General features: G+C 38.5%; 1 protein-coding gene across 2 annotated transcripts in view; it reads left to right on the top strand.

Moving 5' to 3' along the window:
• The window catches only part of CTSC (cathepsin C), a 33,758-nt gene that overhangs the window by 5,774 nt on the left and 10,562 nt on the right, over positions 1–17,422 (top strand). Inside the window, exons 3-4 of one of the 2 annotated variants that reach the window (XM_010973378.3) lie at positions 13,604–13,773; positions 16,690–16,845. In XM_010973378.3, the coding sequence (XP_010971680.1) occupies positions 13,604–13,773; positions 16,690–16,845 (326 nt within the window). Of the gene's footprint in view, positions 1–1,347; positions 1,433–3,053; positions 5,535–13,603; positions 13,774–16,689; positions 16,846–17,422 lie in introns of those variants that run through there. The other variant, XM_010973379.3, reaches the window with a different exon arrangement.

The following is a 17,422-nucleotide window of genomic DNA, read 5'->3' as shown; positions in this document are numbered from 1 at the left end:
CTGAAAGTTTTTGCATAGGTTGAGTTAGGTTTATATTTTTAAGAGGCACTTTTTTTCTACTCAACTTCCTGCAGACATTCAGTTATCAGAATACTTCATGAGGGTTACAAACTCAAATGAGTTTACAGCTCACCCAGGCAGATACCTAATAAGCATTTGAATCAACTTCATGTGAAACAGTAAGGAGTAATTCGACCTATCTCAGGATGGACTTTCTTAGAGACATTCAAATTCAATTTTCCTTTGAAACAATGTGCAGTCCAAGGTAAAAGACAGTACTATCTGCAGGCCATTTTCTAAGACTATCGAGTTTTAATAGCAATACTGTTTGGTTATAATTGGCACACTCCAGCAAATTTGCACCCTTTAAAATTACCTGCAGATGAAAAACAGCGAACCTCTTATATAAAAACACACAAAGTAACAAAGCAATATAAAAGATGTCTAATTATGGCTGACTTTAAGTGATGGATGGGTAGATGGTTATTTTTTTCTTTATGTTTCTTATGTATTGTTCTTTTTTTTTTTTTATCATGAGCATGTACAAAACTCCTCTACCCCATCCGCCACCAGATTGCCAAGGAAGGAAGTGGGATGAAACAAACCCAGCTCCGGAACAATACCCTCAAGTTGAATAGGCTTTCTAACTTTTCATTGTTTCTCATTTCACTTTCTCTGAGGCTGTAAAAGGCAGCAGTAGAGAATGAACTCGGGTTTTATTTTGAAGACTAAGCTACTCGAGGGTTGAAGAAGATGCATAGAAGGGAAACCAGACTCATTATGGCTGAAAATTTATTTGGTGATTGTCAAGCAGACTTCACTGATTTCTAACTGAGTTCTTGTTTGGAACCTACCAGTCTTAACAGAGCACTACCATGAGTGAGTGTTAGAGCAAGTTGGTACTCAGAACAAGAACAGTATGTTGGGAAGTCCATAACAGAAGATTTATTTGCCCATTTTGTGTGCTAGCGACTTGTAAACTTCAAATTTGTCCCAACAGCCAGAAATGTCAATCATGTGTTTCTACAAAAAGGATCTGGGAATCTTGTACCGTTTTTCCACTGTGCCTTCTGGGCTCATTTTAAAGATGTAACAATTTAACATATAGAATATCTGTTATGGGGATAGATTTACTTGTTTTAATATAGATTCAGTACACCAAGATGAGGATTTTTGTCTTTCTGTTTGTTTTTTTTTTAATAACTTGATGTTTCCTTTTAAAGTGTTTAAAGTGAGGAAAAGAATCTGAAGTTGAGCACTTACCGCATGCCTTGCTATTTGTTTTCTTTCTTGATGATGCTTCATCGCAGCGTAATGACTCAGTTTTCCATTGTAAACTCTTCATAGGATGTCACTGATTTTATCAGTCAGTTTTTCATGCAGCTGGGAACTGTGGGGATATATGATTTGCCACATCTGAGGAACAAACTGGGTGAGCTCCATTGAAATCTCTTTAACTTTCTCATTAAAAGCAAGCATCCCTCCTCCCTGGTGGTTTATGCAAATTATGTTTATTTATTCCTGAGGGAGAGGAGGATGGAAAGATTATGGTTTTCTTGTAGATTTCTTGCTTAAGCCTGCGTATTTGCTGTTCCTCCCTGCCTGGACTCCTTTCCCTTGAGCATGTTCTGCTTGCACATGTCCAGTTAGCTCTCCCATGCATGAACCTGAAAAGATAGAGGCCCAGCTCAGGGAAGTTTGGCCTCAAGTTCAGTTCACATCCTTGAAGTAGCTATGCTGCCAGAGGTAGCTCATTCTTTTCCCAAAAAGACTCGAGAGGGAGCCATGTGAGGCCATGGCATTTTAGTTCTGTCTTCCAGTAGAGAACGTGGCTCTTCCAGAGAAATTAACATACCTGTCACTCATCCCAATAAGCCATCATCTATCTTTGTTTAAACTGGTTCCTTCTCAGAACAGACTGTTGACCAGGGAGAAGGGATCTTTCCCCACTCTCTCAGGATAGATGTTTAAATCATTGCTCTCACTGGAGCCATAAATTTAGATGTCTAAAATTTTGATGGAAAAGTGGGTGATTAGAGAGTAAAGTCGATAGGGATGTACGTAACCTCCCTTGCATTTCACATAACAATTTTTCCCCTTTCCCTTCCTCTTTTACTTAGCTCTTAAGTAAGGAAGTGAGATATGAAAAAAGGAACTTGGGACAAGTGCTGAAAGCACCATAGCCTGATCCTACATCAGCATTTTTCAAATTGTTCAATGGACCACCAGTGGTCCGCACATCTGCCAGGAAGGAACTTCTCATAAGTTATATCATTTCATCTTGTTAAGTTTTAAAGGTGTTAGGCAACTGCTAACCACAGATCAAAGTGAAAATTAGAGCTGCAACTTAATAGGCTGTTTTTTTCTGATTTTATTTCTGGCAGTTGAATAAGTGTAGATTGCATTAGTTTCTTTTCAGGATATTTCAGACTCTTTAATCTACTGCATGGTTGTAGCTGAGGATGGAGATATAATAGGAAATTTTTTCAAAATAAATTCACCAATTATTTTCCCTCAAAAATTATTCTCAATATGCAGTTAACAAAATTCTGTCTTAAAACTCTCACTTTTCTTCCTAATTAAGGAGACACCTCTACCAGTAGAAAAGACAGACCCTGGTATTTGCTCTATAAATGAGAATAAATAGCCTTGTACCTGGAAGTATCGACCAAAGTAGCATTAAGCCTACATTTAGAATTTGTAAGGTATGCATGTTAACGTGTCTAGGTTGCTAGATTAGCCTGTTCCTTAAGTACATTTCAAAACTATATTAGTTTTGTACAGTAGCATTTAGTTTAAAATGCATCTGCATGTGCTTCTTGATCATGTTGGCTGCATGCGCAATACGTGTTGCTTAAGCATTCAGCTTTTGAGAATGGCAGCTTTTTGTGAATGTCTTAAATAGTATTGAAAAAAAAATGCCAGCATCTCAAATACTAAGTACTGGGGTTTTTTTTTTTAATATATACTTAAAGAAATTAATATGATTAACTATTTTTAAGAGACAGTATGATCCTTGTTGGCTTGTAACTCTAGTTTTTATTGTCTTTTAGTTATTAAATAGAGCATCTGTTGAGGGGCTCTTTTAAAACCACAGCCAAAAGCAGACTTTGGGGCTAAGAGGCAGAGAGCAGCATGCCGCAGTGGACCTACCTACCTCTAACAGCTAGCAGAGGCCTCTAGCAGCTGCGGCCCCTTCTGGAGTCTTTGTGTGCATGTAAAATGCAGAGGAGACCTGGTAACCTACCTCCAAGGCAGCTGCCCTCCTGAACATGTCCCTGGAAAGCAGCAACCACCATGTTGGAATGTGAACAACTAAAGACTACGCAGGAAAAAAAAAGGAAAATAATCTGGAAGTCTTAGGGGGCTTCACCACTCAGCCCTTGAATAAAAGGAACAGTACACAGCATGAGTTTCTTCCCCCTGCCTTTTGAATACTCTTCTGCTGAAATGACTTTTGCAAGGATTTGAGTTATTTGTTTTATTGTGTTCACCGTGCAAGTTTTACTCACAGTTAAATCATCTTCCCTAGTGCCTTCTCTTTCTCTAATTACCTTGAGGATCCCCAGCACCTAATATGGAAAGAAAAGAAGGCTTCAGGGTATCTTGAGATGCACAGATAGGTCATGCGTGAGAAGGCGGTCCCCGGGGGGCATGTTTAGAGGAGGAGGCTATCTGAGATAAGCCAGACTGCTGAAGGCTCTCTTTTTGCAGGTCACAGGCCTGCAGTACCGCTGTTCAGAAAGATGGTATGATTAATACATTTTTTGTGTGTGTGGTTTTTTTTTTTGACGACATGCCAGCCTTGTGCTAAAAATGTGACATACTTTACCTTTCAAAAATCCTATAAGGTGGATATTACTAGCTTCATTCTACTGAGAGGGAAAATTAGTCTCATACAGTCTGAAACTTAAGCTCACACAGTTTCTAATTGTAAAATGATGTAGACTCTTTGTCAAGCCTGTTTCACAAAGACGTATTGGTATCTGAAGGCACATTTGGGTAGATTTTTCTGGTGAATCCCAGTCTATAAGCATCACAAGTGTTAGTTCAATGTACTGCATTGGCTCCTGTTGAAATTTTCAGAGAAGAATTGGCTTGAAACTTAGGTTTCCTTCCAAATGAGGCTACTCACCTTCTTAGCCAGGATCCCTTTATTCAAGACAGAAATTTAGTTTCTCCTTCCCTTTCTAGTGCCCCAAGTTGGAAGGAGAGCTTTGTCAACTTCAAATGAAGTACCCTTGCCAAGTTGACTTTTCGTCATTACTCTGTTGTTCCAACTGATTGCTATCGTTTAGCTCTTTCCTGCTAAACAGCGGACACGTTTCCTCCTCAGTTGTTTAAAGCTGATTAGTATCAGCCTTTGTAAAGGAAAATGTGCAGCTTCACCTAAACCCTGTCTTCTGGGAGGACTTTTCTCCTGGATCCCTTGAATTCCTCCTTGCCTGGAGGATTCTTCATCTAGATAGTAGGTTGTCATCATTACTTTATTGGTTCATATAATTTTTTGTATCATTTGAGAGATGCTGGTCTGCTGTTCTAGGAAGCTTATTTCTTATAGAAATGAAGTGCATCCAACTACTACCTGGATACTTTCTTCCATCCTGATAATTCTTTATCACTCAGGACTTTGATGCCACCTCTGTGAAATTCCCAGCTTCCTCTGTTAGTGGGAAGGATGCCAGTATTTTGGTTCCGGTTGTGCTTTGCAGGTCTCTCTGCCCTGGTAGTACTAACTCTGCTGTAAATGGAACCATTTGACAGTATGTCATCTTCTTCCAGATGAAAATGTGTATACCTCCTTGTATATCTTTACTTAAAGCACATACAACTTTATCTTGGAACTTTAGTTTGGAAAATTATCCATATTTCTCTTGTCTTCTCAAAGACTTTTCAGAAGTAATACCAGCTTACACAGGATTAATTCTATTAGGACTCTAGAAACACAAATCAGGAATAGTGATATGTTTGTATTTTTTAGTTCTCTGTTCTAAAAAAAATCTGGTAACCTGCCTCCAGAGTTCTAGAAGAGTTGTGTATTTTCAAACCATCAGAATGTTAATATTGACAAAGCAACCAATGTGTAAAAGAATATATATATTTTTTTACTGAAGTACAGTCAGTTACAATGTGTCAATTTCTGGTGTATAGCACAATGTCTCAGTCATGCATATACATACATATATTTGTTTTATAAGAATATATTTAATACGAAATTTATAATCACCCCTACTAAAGTGCTTTGTTTTCCTGTTTCCTTGAGTAACTTTGCGTCTAAATGTTTGTTTTGATTGTGGAAGAGCAGACTTGGGTACAAAATTGCAGATATGTGTGTCAGAAGGCCCCATAGTAGATTACTGTTAGCATTCTCTGTTGTAATTGCCTGTTTGTCCTTCCCTCTGGTCTCTAAACCCCGTGAAGGCAGGGGTCAACTCTGTATTACTGACCATTTTATTCCCTATGTATAGCACAATATGTGATAAATAATAGGCCTTCAATAAATGTTTGTAAAAGAAAGAAAGCTGGATAATTTATCATTGTGTTGCTCTGTTGTTTCATTGATGTGCTTCTGACAGTTTTGTTACCTTTGTGTCTGGAGAGGCTATGGTGGACCTCAGGCCAGGTTTGTTAAATGACTTTGTAGAACAAACAGATGAGATGAGAATTTTTAATTTTATTCTGCTTATTTATTTACATTTCATTTTTGTGTGAGGCTGTACAGGCTAAGATAGGGCTCAAAGTTAAAAATAGGAAACTTCTAACTTTCAGAATTACTCAAAACTAACTTAGCTGTCAGGGGAAGTAGCGAGCTATATCTGTGACTGCTGTGGTTCCCCAGTGCCTGGGCAACCAAGGACTCGAACTGGCCTGGGATGTTGAGGGTTATGCCCTATGAAGTGCAGTGAGAAGCACCAGCCACAGGCTGGAGCAGATGAGCCCTAACGTTTCTTCCATCCTCACAGTTGAAGAGTTTATGAGTAAGTGAGGAATGAGCCAAGGGGCTTTGGCTACCTTGTTGACTGTTAAATTGCTCTTTTCTTAACTAGTTCTGAAACATATTTTGGTTTAAACTGAGTATCTTTTCAGCACCGGAAATACATTTATGACCCTCCATTTTCACATGTAAGGCTAATTGCCGATTCCTTCACTAACATGCTGGAAGCTATTTTGTTGCAGCCACTGCAGCAATTTCCTCAGTTCCATGATTCATTAAAATTCAATTTTTAAAATAAATAGTTAAATCTAGTTAGGCAGAAAACTGGAACTAATCTTTGAAACTGACATAGGGAAGTTTGTTTCCAGGGAAAGATGTGACACTCTTGGATGAGTTGGCAAAATATCAGTTTAGTACAAGGTGCCTTGTTCTTCTTGGTCACCACCTAATGGCTTCATTAGGCAGACCCAACAGCAGAGGGAAGCGGTCAGTCTGCACTTATGCAGACATATACAGTAAACAAAGGGCAAAAAATTGAATAAACATTCTTTGTTCCACAGTACTCCTGGAATAGAACCTGCCTACATATAAAGTATATAATTAAATCATTTAAGTTCATGCAAGGTGCTCTTTTCTGAAATAGTGAAGGAGTTTGATGGATTAGACCTAGATAGATGTCCAAATTTATTATGTATTCCACAGTCTTTATGGGTACATTTAAAAAACTATATACCTGCACTGCAATATTAATATGTTTGCTATCAAACATATGAAATAATATTAAATGATTAAATAATATTTATTTATTGTCACAAAATGTGTCCTGCCAAATTGTATTTTGTGATGACATTCTTTCAAAACAATATAAAAGTATGCTTCATTTTCATGATTTTTGTTTACAAAAGCAGCATAAGGATTTCGTTACTGAAAATTTTCATTACTGTCAATTTTCAAAATATGGAAATAATTTTCTAATTAACATCTTTTAAATAAAGAATTTTAGTAGTTTTGACATAGTTTTGTTAAAAGTATGAAAGTGTCACAGGTTTAGTGTTTGGTGTTAGGGATGATGACAACTTAATGGGCAAATTTTAATTGAAACCTGTTGCCTTACTGATAAAAAGATTAAAGAGTGAATACCACAGTGATAGAACTGTTTCAAAACACCTGTTTTCAAAACTTATTTTTTAACCTGGCTGATGGCTCACTTACCAGGAATAGGGCAAATGCAAGCTTTGTCATTTTCTTATGTTTTCTTGTATTTTCATCATTAGTTTTTGCAAATGTGGTTTCTTTGCAAGTGTTATTTTAAGCCACTTGTTCAACTTGTGTGAGTTAGCTTAATTAAATCAGATAAGTGCACAAGTGAATTTAAGCAGGCTTGTGTAGAAGGGAGTATGCTGTGTCCTAACCATTGCATCGGCAGCACACTGCATGGAGCAGGTGAACATCTAACTTTGGAGCTGAGTGGGGTGTCAATGCTGCTTTGCCTACTAAATGATAGTGGAAGTTGGTTTTTACTTTATTTCTATATTACAAATACAAGTAGAAATTATAAGATTTTATTTCTATTATCTTAATAGGTCATTTTCTCGTTTTGGAAACCACTGGTTGACAGGATAGACTCCATTATCAATTGCTCATTTGACAGTTTGGGCTAGAATATAAGTTCTTTGATGGCATGAATGAAGTCTTAAACAACTTTGTATCCCCCATGGTAACAGATGGTAGTGTTTATATTGTTACTTGTTTAGTGTTTAATAACTGTTTAAACTCTTCAAACTTCAATGTCCTCTTTCTCCTTGGTAGGACTCCATGAAGCAGACATCATTCTCATTATCAGATGAAGAAATGGAGGCTCCCTAGTTGTGACTTGCTCAAGGTTACATAAATAAGTGACAGTACAGGGATTTAAAGGGCAAAGTCTCTCTCACTAAACTGTATTTTTCTCATAGCCAGTGCACTACATAAAAGAAATGTTCAAATATTTGCTAAGTATAATCAGGAAGACAATGGAACAAAAGGTGTACATGATTTCCCCCACCCCCAATGTCAAAGACAGTTGAGAAAGAGATCCAAGATAAATAACTGAAGTTTTAAAATATCCCAATCTTTTCTCTTTTTTTAATTGGTTAATATTACCAGGTAATTGAATGGAATTGCATAATTGATAACATGAGTGGGAAATTGAAGAAGGGCAGTTTGGAGAATGTTTGGCAACCCAGTGGTAATTTTTAAGAAGCAAATGGATGGTTATTGAATCCTAGTGGTTTTCTAAACTTAAGTGCTAGCATTTGGAGTTTCTTCAAATTTTATGAAATTATCTACTCGGTGCAATAGAAATTGGCATAAATGAATAGAGACTTAAATTATCCCATCTGTGCAAGCCAGTATTGAGAGACTGATGTTTATATAAATAAGACAAATGAAAACTCTTAGAAAAAAATTTTGGCTACACTTCAAGCTGGATAGTGTGGGCAAAACTTCAACCTTTCATTCAGTGATAATGTCAGAAATCACATAAGATATATTTTACAATAGCAGGTAAAATGACAGATACCTTGAGAACATTTCAATCAAGAAAATAATAGGGGCACAGTGTGTGGTCCTTTCAAGTTAAGGTACTGAGTACTTGGCTTCTGGAGGGGTAAATACTCTGTTCTACTAAGTTGTAGCTGTCCCGCACAGTATTGTGGCCCTCTCCTATGTTTCATAGGGTGATTCCAGGTTCTACAAAAAGACCAAATTATTTTAGGTTAGGAAAACTACAGAATAATATAAAATAAACATTTTCAATGGAAAATAATTCCTTCCATTTAATGTACAAGAAATGGTACACAAGTGGATGGCCATCTCTGAGTACATTTGCTTGAGTTGCAACAACAAAGACAGCTGTAGTTTTCTGGGATTATTTAGTATTACTTAGAATATATAAATACTCTATATAAGTAAGGAGTATGTCAAAATTAATTATCTACCTGCCTTTATGAATAGTAAATAAGAAATCTACAGATGTAAAGACTCTGCAGGTAGGAAGCTTGAAGGGATATTTTGGAACTTTCAGGTCAACTTAAATCTACCGATAGAGAGGAAACTTAACATTTCTGAAATAATACCAGGAGTCAGAACTTGGGTCTCTGTGATATCTTGGAAGAATCACACTTCCATTAATTATAAACTTCAACTTTTTTTCTGAGTATCTTGTGTTATTGTTGAAATAGGACTTGGTGTTTGTTGTTCTTTCTATTATGTATTCATTTATTCACTCATTCAGTAAGTACTTGCTGCCTAGTGCCAGTGTCCTAGTGGCTGAACAAACAAACAATCCTGTTCTTATGGTGCTTATATGGAAAGAGCAACCCTCAAGGTCCGCTGTGAAAGTTAAATGGGTTAGTATATATAAAACACAACCTGTGAGGCTGAGTCTGTTATCTCCATCCTGATTTTACAGATGAGGACATAAAATACAGAGTGGATAGGTAACTTACTCAGGGTCACACAGCCAGGAAGCAGCGAGCTGGATCCAGTCTACTTGGTCAAGCCTACAGACCATGTCCTTTACCTCTGCCCTGTAACAAAAACCAAAAATAGTTAAAAAAAAAACAAAAAAAAAAAAACAAAAAACTGAACCAGCCAAGATAACATAGGTACCTGAACAGTGGGAAATGAACATTAGGGCTGCTGGAGAATTTAGGTGGCCCTTAAAAAAGGATCTTAGGCAACAATCTGGATCTGACTCATGAGTCAGTTAATTTCCAACCACCCTGCCTTTTTTTTTTTAAGGGAAACAGCGAATAAAGCAATGATTGTTGTAACCTTTGAACTCATATTTTAAGTCTCTCTTCTCCATGTAACTTCGCAAAGTCACTTTTCTTTTCCATGAGATAAAATAATGCCTGTCATCCCAAGGAATCATTGTGAGGCTCACATGAAATAGAAGCAAATGCTTTGCAAATGGGGTTTTAAGCACTTCTCGCATGGTTTCTAAGTGTCTCCTCTTGGTGCTTTTGGCAATTGACCTGCGTGTTTTACTTCTCTAGCATCTTGTGGAGAAGACAGAGTGTATGAAGAAGAGGTGCCTGGTGTTGGGAAGAATGCTTGGTTCTAGAAGTCCTTGGTTATAAATTCTAGTTTGACCACCTCCTTTAGGTCTTTTTGTTGTTGTTCCCTGAGATTGTATTTTCTTTATGTTCTCTTGAACTTCTAAGATTTATGAGTCATCTCTGTAAAATGTTTATAAAGTGTGATCTGATAGATAAATGTTAAGATCCCGTAGTTCTGTAATATCGATGATAAAGGGTCTAGAGGTGCTGAACAAACACAAGTGGTCGGGGACTGCAGCCAAGTCAGTCATGCTCCAGTGATTCCCCCTCCAAGCAAAATCACAAGTCAGCCTTTCCCTCACAGGGGAAGTTCATTTGGTGTTAACCGTCATGGTTTTAACTATGACTCAGTTGTGCCATCTTGGTGAACAAAACCACACTGACAAGAAACTTGGGGCCCATTTCTTCTAACTTGAATGCCCCTAACACTTTTGGTACGTTGGGAAAGTCATTTCGTCTGTGGTCTAAATTTCTGCTTAGATGGGGAAGTTTCCCAGGCTTCTCCAAGCACGGTTAACTTGCTGAACCCATGATTTTGGTTCAGGTAAATAACCACATTATTACATGTTTATTTATTTTGTTGAATTCTGAACGTCTTAAGGTCTGGGGCTGCATCAATACATATATGCATGCATGTCTAGCACCTAGCGTGATTGATGCCTGGGAAATATGTGACCAATACGTACTTGATAATTAAATGAAAGAGCTTAGGAAATACAAAATAGGTTATATAAATGATTGTTTTTTTTCAGGGAATGGAATCAAAATCCCAGTCCGACCAGCGTTAGCAGCCTCTGGCAACATCTGGACCATCCCTCGTAGGTGTCCCCTTCTAGGCTATGAGTCCCATTCTTAGGAAATAAGAATATTTTTTAAAGTGATGCATTTCACAAGATTTACATATCTATCTCCATTTTGTAAATAACCAAGAAAATTCCACCCAAAGACCCATTTCACCTTTCTTTCCATTTTTTAAGTCATTATTTCGTAAAAATTTTACTTATTTGCATTCCATTTAAGTACTGTCTTGTAATTTGTGGTTTTTTCCCTCTTAATATACCATAGGTTTTATTATTATTATTATTATTATTATTATTATTTTGTATATAGAGGGGTCAGCAGACTTTTTCTTATAGGGCTAGATAGGAAATGTTTTAGCCTTTGTGAGCCTCCTGGTCTCTGGCTGCTCCTCAGTTCTGCTGAGCTGGCATCAAAGTGGCCAGAGACAAGATACTATAAACAAGCAGGCCTGGCTGTGTTCCAGTAAAGCTGTTTATAAAAGCAAGCAGCCTTCCCCAGCCTAGGTTGCTCACCTCTTTCCTATATAACTTGTATTTATCATTTAAAATGTTATACAGAATTCCTTTGTGTTATTAAATGTTCAAGTATAAAAATAACTAATAACATTTAGGATATTTTTGTTTTTAACTTTTCTGTTCTATACAGAACATGTCCTAGCATTTTTTTTTTTTTCATTTGTGTGTATTTGACGATTTCTATGAGGTAGCTCTGAAGAACTCTCAAAGTCTGCCCGACCGCTTTCTAGTACAGCAGCGGTGCGGGGAGCAGTGGCTTAGCCCCGTGTGGCCTGCCTGCACCATATGAGGTCACTATTATTTCTGACCTATAAAAATCGCAGTTCCATGTAGTTCAGCGTCGTAATTATAAACTTGATTAATATTTTCACATAACGCATGCTCTAACGTTGCAGCTTGATCAGATCCTGGGTCTGTATCTCAGTGTTCCTTATCCCGAGTTGAGGCTTTCGCAGGCATTTGAGGAGTGGTGAGTCAGACGCTGGCTAGAACAGGGATTCTTGGCTAGAGGCAGGGAGACGGGCTTCACAGCAGCATGAACCCCCAAGATGGAAGCAAAATGCATGTATGTGTAGCCCCCAGTAACTTATCCTGTGTTGCTCAGTAGGCAGTGAGTCCCAGGATTCACCTGGTTCCTTTGGATTCTGAGGCTGTGTATTTTTACCTCTGTGCCTAACTATGATTTGAATTCAGATTCAGATGCAGTAAGGTAATTTTACCTTTAAGTGTAGTTTAGCCCACACTTCCATCTAAACTCAGGGATTAATCTGTCATGGGTTTTATTAAGTCAAGTTTTATTAGAACACACTGTAGTTTATTCATTTATGTATTCCCTTTATGTATGTATACATAAATCCCATTTATGTATTCCTGTCCACATAGCAATGGCTTGAATGGTTATCACAGAGGCCTTATAACCTGCAAGCCTTAAAATATTTACTGTCTGGCCCTTAAAAAAGAAACTTGCCAACCCCTGCACACAGGTGAAGTAGTACCCCTCACATTGGATCAGGAGTCCACAAAGGACAGGCCGGGGGCCAGAACCAGCCTGCTGTGTGCTGCTGTGAAGAGAAGCACTCAGACACAGCTGCCTGCGGGGCCAGTTTGTGTTGTCTCTGACTGCTTCTGTGCTTCCATTCCATTAAATTAGGGCAATGCCTGAAATTGCACTCAAGTCCCTTCTTAAAGAAACCTAGCGTGCATTGTTTCCTTTCTTCCTTCCACACTCTTCCCTCTCATTCTGGATAATGTATCCCTCTTCCATGAGGAGATATTGTAACATAAGGGGTTTTAGGCTCTGGAGCCAAAGCATCTGAGTTCACATCCTGGATCTATCACTTGTTACAGCTGACCCTTGAACAAGATGGGTTTGAACTGAGCAGGTCCACTTCTATGCAGATTTTTTTTTCTCCTCAATAAATATGTACTATAGGATCCATGGTTGGTTGATTCCTCAGATGCAAAACCAGATAAGAAGGGCTGACTGTAAAGTTATACATAGACTTTCAACTGTGGGGTGTCGGCGCCTCAACCCCTGCATTGTTCCAGGGTCACCTGTAGCTATTTTTCAGTGTTAACATTGAAATAAGACAAAGGGCTGTATTAGTGACAGAAAGTGGAGAGGGTATTTCATAGTCAGGTTACTTTAGCTCCCTTATGATTTAGAATATAAATTGGGAGGTGGACAGAAGAAAAGTTTGATTCTATGGAAAATTTTCACCACTCATTCTTGTATTTTGCTGGAGTGCATCTTCTCTGAGTGAAAAACTCAGAAATAGTCTGACAAACTGAGCAGAATTTAGTTTCAGCCACTTAACAGCTCTGTTACATTAGATACAAACTATTTATCCTCGCTGAACTGAGCCTCCACTTACTGGCTGGTAAAATGGGGCCTTTGGCGCTGCCTCTTTGTGGGCTTACTGTGTGGATAAAATGAGGTAACTCAGGCAGATGCTCTAAAAATGTTAGGTTTGTTTTTTTCCCCTTGCCTTTCATTCCCCAGAAGTGTTTTGCTGTATAAATTTTGCTTGGTGGTCAATGATGCTAATCACAGAAAAGCTTGTTTCTCTTCCTTTTCTAGAATAATTCTCAAAATGTAACCTCTCAGGGCAAGGTTTTTGTTTTGGTTGGCAGAGGCTGGTCCCGAAGGTGAAACGAAAAAGGGGTATTTTTACTGTGAACAGGTGACCAGGTAGCAGACTCGAGAAACACCGATTGACTTGGCTCTTCCTGACCTTACTTGATTGCAGTATGAAGAAGAGGGCGGCAAGGTAACCAGTTACTGCCACGAGACCATGACTGGGTGGGTGCATGACGTGCTGGGCCGGAACTGGGCGTGTTTCACTGGAAGGAAGGAGGGAAACACCTTTGAGAATGTGAACGTGAACACAGCACCCCTTGAGAGGAGTCTCCAGGAAAAGTGAGTTGTCATAAATGAAAGATAATTTAGTCTTGTTTTATAGTGTGTGTAAGTATGTGTCTATATTAATTCTTGGAAAATTTAATTTGATTGTATAAAATTTATTTGACTTAGACACATAAGCCATGTTATGCACAACTTTACCGGAAAAATACATGGATGTAACTGAGAGAAGGTATTTTTTCAAAGCACTCCAAAAGTAACGGACCAGTGATGGCTTTAAAGAATATTTATGTAAAGGACCACCGAATTGCAGTGACTTATACAGAAAAAGTATTTTATTATTGCCATGTAATAGTATGTTGCGTAATACTTGTGGATACATCTGTTTATGTTGCAACAAATGTAGGCGATGCTAATTGTACATAAATTTTAAACAAGGCAATAAATAACTGAAATTAAAGTCCTTAGTATTTATGTAGTGTATTAGTTTGCAGGAGCTGCCATAGCAAAGTTCCACAGACTAAGTGGCTTAAGCAACAGAAATTAATTTTTTCCCAGCTCTGGAGTCTTGAAGTCAGAGAACAAGGTTTCTCCTGAGGCCTCTGTCCCTGGCTTGCAGATGGCTGCCTTCTCACTGTGTCCTCACACGGTCACCCTTCTAACTGTGTCCTAATCTCTGTTTCTTATGAACACACCGGACATCTACGATTAGGGCCCACCCATATGATCTCACTTTACCTTAATGTCCTCTGTAAAGGCCCGTCTCCGGATACAGCCACATTCTGAGGTGCGGGAGGTTAGGACTTGCACACGTGAATTTGGGGAGGATGCAGTTCAGCTTAGAACATGCAGTGAGTGTTTTTGTTGGGTTTGGTCCTGTTTAAGTAACCGTGAACCACACTAGAGATTTCAGACTTTATTAGTTTAGGAGGAAAAGATAAATATTATGGGTAGCAACTCTTCTGTTTTATTTGGTTGTGGAATCCACTGAGAGTGTACATGGACAAGGCCGCCAAAGCCAGGCCACACTGGCAGCGAATGACCGCACTGGAAAGAGTAGGGGGACATGAGTTCAAAGAGGACAAATTGCATTTGTCTGGAAAGTACCCGCCAAGATTTAGAATAACTCATCCCCTCTATTTTTGAATTGCTTGGCTTGACTTGATCCTGGAGCAACCCGTTTCCTATGAAGCGGTTCGTTTTTCACCCTACCATTTAGGATAGACTGTGTACCACGTACTTTCCTGGTACTTCAAACATTGCCGCATTTCTGAAGACGCTGCTACCCGGAGTCCTCAGGGTCTGTGTTGCTTTACTTGTAAAACCAGCATTTGGGACTAAATTACCTTTAAGGTCTCTTTCCACTCTTAATGATCTGTCTTCCCATAGTAAGATACATTGTTGTTCATCTCCTTGGATCTTAAACGCTAAAAGTAATGGTGTTTAAGGCCTACTTTGTCGTCACTGTACTGCACATAGCACGTGATGTTTTGCTGGATGTTATGATAAAGCAAGGAAAGTACGGCTAGTTAGTGCTTCTTAAATATTTAGAGTTGATGAAATAGTGATTCTCATTGGTGGAGAATGTTTCAACATATATGTTCACAATTTAAAATTTATTTTGTATCTAAAGAAACAACTGTAACTTGTTTTTGTTGTTGTGTTAGTGTTGTCAGAAGTATGATACACAGTTTTATAATCTGTGTTATACAGGTGCTTTTCTGTCTCCACACTTTACAAGTGGGAAAGAACTTGGATTAAAATATTAAAGCACTGTCAGTGTGGTTGCACATTTTTGTTACTGTTTTCAGTGCTCCCAGGTTCATCAAAATATTCTCTCTGTGAACATCTAAATTAAAAGAGAAAGAAAAGTCCACAATATGCCTAAGATGTTACTTGCGTTAGGTGTATCTTGCTTTGCATAACTGAATATTAATGAAAGTCTTGGGTAGTGAGTCACACTTAAGCCACAGAGTCCTTTTTTAGTAGAAATAGCATGGTGAATTCTGTCATTCCTATCACCTGGCACATAGGTGGGACACACGTTTAAGTTAAATGAATAATCACCTCCCTCAGTTTATTTGCTTTGTAAACATGCTCTTTGTGCGTTAGATTTGTTCACATCTGTATCTAAGCATTTGGCATCAGGGAACCAGTGCAGGATTTAAGTTACTGTGAAGCATCTGGGGATCTTGTTAAAAATGTAGATTCTGATTCAGGTGGCTTGGGTTGGGTACATAGCCTGCATTTCTAGTAAGCTTCCAGGTGCTGCTGCTACTACTGGCTCAAAGCCAAACTTAAGTAACAAGGATATAAACCATGTGGAACAATTTTTTTTTCTTTTTGCCTCGTGGTTATAATGCTTGCCGCTGCGTACGGTTCTGCTGTCCTCCCCCCTTTTGTATTATTGCAGAGTTTAAAAGGTGCATTGTAGAAATTGTAGGGAGTGGGTGACAGGTGAAGATCCTATGTCACCACTCAGAGATAACCATCCATGGCTGTGTGTACTTAAGGTTTAAATATATATGTATGCTGTCACTACGATTGATTAATTAAACGCCTCTGATAGTCTGCTTTTTTTGTTTAATATCGTTTGAACATTCTTCTATGCCACTAAATAAGCTTCCAGACATTTTTACTGAATAAACTATATAGTAAACAAAGTACCATCATTTATTTAATCAATCCCTTATCTTAGAATGTTTCTGGATGTTCATAATCTCTCACTAGTACAAAAGTGTTTCCCTGAACATCCTTATACATCCATCTTAGTTCACTTGTACTGTTATTGTCACAGGACACATTCCAATTCTAGGCTATGAATACAGATATAGAGATTGATATATCGAGTTGCCTTCCTGAAAGATTACACCGCTTCCCAGCTAGGCCAGGAGCGTTAGAGTGCCTGTTATAATGGAGTCTTATTTACATCCGCGAAGGGTGAATCTGCAGCTGTCTTACTTTTGTTGGCAGGTATTCTAATAGGCTCTACAAATACAACCACAACTTTGTGAAAGCTATCAACGCCATTCAGAAGTCTTGGACTGCGACTGCATACAGAGAGTATGAGGTTCTTACCCTGAAAGAGATGATTAGGAGAAGTGGTGGCCACGGCCGGAGAATCCCAAGGTAATAAAGCACATCTCTTTATCACTAACAAAGGTGTTTGTGTTGCTCGATCTCCTCCCTTCCAACCAGCCCTCCCTGGGTTGCTCACTATTTTACTGGTCATCCCAACTTAAACTCTTTATGTTATCTTTCCTCTGACCGTCTCCCTCTCCTAGTCATACATACTCTGATGTGGAGAACATCAGTCTTGTTTATGGGTTTTGCTTTCACGGCATCTGCCACTTCCGTTATTCTCTTTCCATTTTCTACACTTTGGCTTAGAGCTTTGTCGCCTCTGTCCTGTGTTATGGGTCAGCCTCCTGCCTTCTGTCTCTTTGGTTTCTTCCCCACCCTGTCCCCATTCTTAGCCATTCTATGAAATACTGCCAATTTCATCTTCCTCTACCCAGCTGTGATTCGGTGACTGCCTGTTGTCTAATGAATAAATTTATCCTGGTGGTAATCAAAGCCACCTAAATTTCACCATGACTATATTTACTACCTTGACCTGCTTTCAAACAATATGACAGTTACCAAAAACTTTCACATACCTCCTTTCACAACACTTCCGTTGCCTCAAGTACCCCGACCTTGCCTA

The sequence above is a fragment of the Camelus bactrianus genome, chromosome 10 (assembly GCF_048773025.1).
Source record: "Camelus bactrianus isolate YW-2024 breed Bactrian camel chromosome 10, ASM4877302v1, whole genome shotgun sequence".
Lineage (NCBI taxonomy): Eukaryota > Metazoa > Chordata > Mammalia > Artiodactyla > Camelidae > Camelus > Camelus bactrianus.
Note: the sequence above shows the minus strand (reverse complement) of the source record. Positions and strands in the feature narration are given on the sequence as shown.